Genomic DNA, 1,168 nt, shown 5'->3' with positions numbered 1-1,168 from the left:
ACCCTTATGACTGGTTTTGTGGTCCAGGGTCACATATTTGCTATTATATTATGCACATATTTAAGTGGTTTAAAGTGTTTCCGTCCATCTTGAGTTTTTCACATGTGTCTTTGTTTGTAATCAGGCCGATGACGAGGATGCCTTGGGCAGTGAGATAAAGACCCTGCGTGCTCACAGCGGTCCCGTGTACTGCACGGCGTTCCTGACGGACGGCTCCGGCCTGCTGTCCTGTTCGGAGGACTCCACCGTGCGCCTCTGGGACCTGAGCAGCTTCACGAACACCGTCCTGTACCGCGGCCATGCCTACCCCGTCTGGGACGTGGACGTCAGTCCCTGCAGCCTCTACTTCTCCACGGCGTCCCACGACCGCACCGCGTGCCTCTGGAGCTTCGCACGCACCTATCCGCTGCGTCTGTATGCCGGACACCTCTCCGACGTCAACTGTGTCAAATTCCACCCGAACTCCAACTACGTGGCGACGGGCTCCACGGATAAAACCGTGCGCCTGTGGAGCACGCAGCAGGGGGCGTCCGTGAGGCTGTTCACCGGGCACCGCGGGCCCGTGCTGTCGCTCGCCTTCTCGCCCAACGGCAAATACCTGGCCTCGGCCGGAGAGGACCAGAGACTGAAGCTGTGGGATCTGGCGTCCGGCAGCCTGTTCAAAGACCTGCGGGGTCACAGCGACAGCATCACCAGTCTCTCTTTCAGTCAGGACAGCAGTCTGGTGGCCTCCGCCTCCATGGACAACTCAGTGCGGGTCTGGGACATACGCGGCGCCCACGGCAGCGCCCCCAGCGATGGCTCCAGCAGCGAGCTAATCGGACAGTACACAGGCAGCACTAGCAACATCCTCAATGTGCAGTTCATGGCCTGCAACCTGCTGCTGGTGACGGGCACTGCACTGGAGAAACAGGAACAGTGAGAGTGTGCGGGGGTCAGTCTCAACAAAACACACCCGGGTCATATTTCACCCCAAAATCTGATGAAATTGTTAGGGTTAATTCAGGATAATTGGCACATAATCTCAATGGCAAAATGTGTTCCAGTTTATGTGAATTCATCCTATAAGTAAAGTGAAGCCATTTAGCACCGTTATTTTTTTGGTATGGTGACATTATGACAAACTTGTACCTAAGATCTTATTATTACTGTAATACAATAAACCCCC

General features: G+C 55.0%; 1 protein-coding gene across 1 annotated transcript; it reads left to right on the top strand.

Moving 5' to 3' along the window:
* Positions 1–124: 124 nt before the first annotated feature.
* LOC107580738 (TAF5-like RNA polymerase II p300/CBP-associated factor-associated factor 65 kDa subunit 5L) lies at positions 125–1,162 on the top strand (the record flags this gene model as incomplete). Its single annotated transcript, XM_016266385.1, has 1 exon — positions 125–1,162. A coding segment is annotated over one exon (798 nt), but the record flags the coding sequence as incomplete, so codon positions are not given.
* Between the last annotated feature and the right edge of the window lie 6 nt (positions 1,163–1,168).

The sequence above is a fragment of the Sinocyclocheilus grahami genome, unplaced genomic scaffold, assembly GCF_001515645.1.
Source record: "Sinocyclocheilus grahami isolate Dianchi unplaced genomic scaffold, SAMN03320097.WGS_v1.1 scaffold42512.1, whole genome shotgun sequence".
NCBI lineage: Eukaryota > Metazoa > Chordata > Actinopteri > Cypriniformes > Cyprinidae > Sinocyclocheilus > Sinocyclocheilus grahami.
Note: the sequence above shows the minus strand (reverse complement) of the source record. Positions and strands in the feature narration are given on the sequence as shown.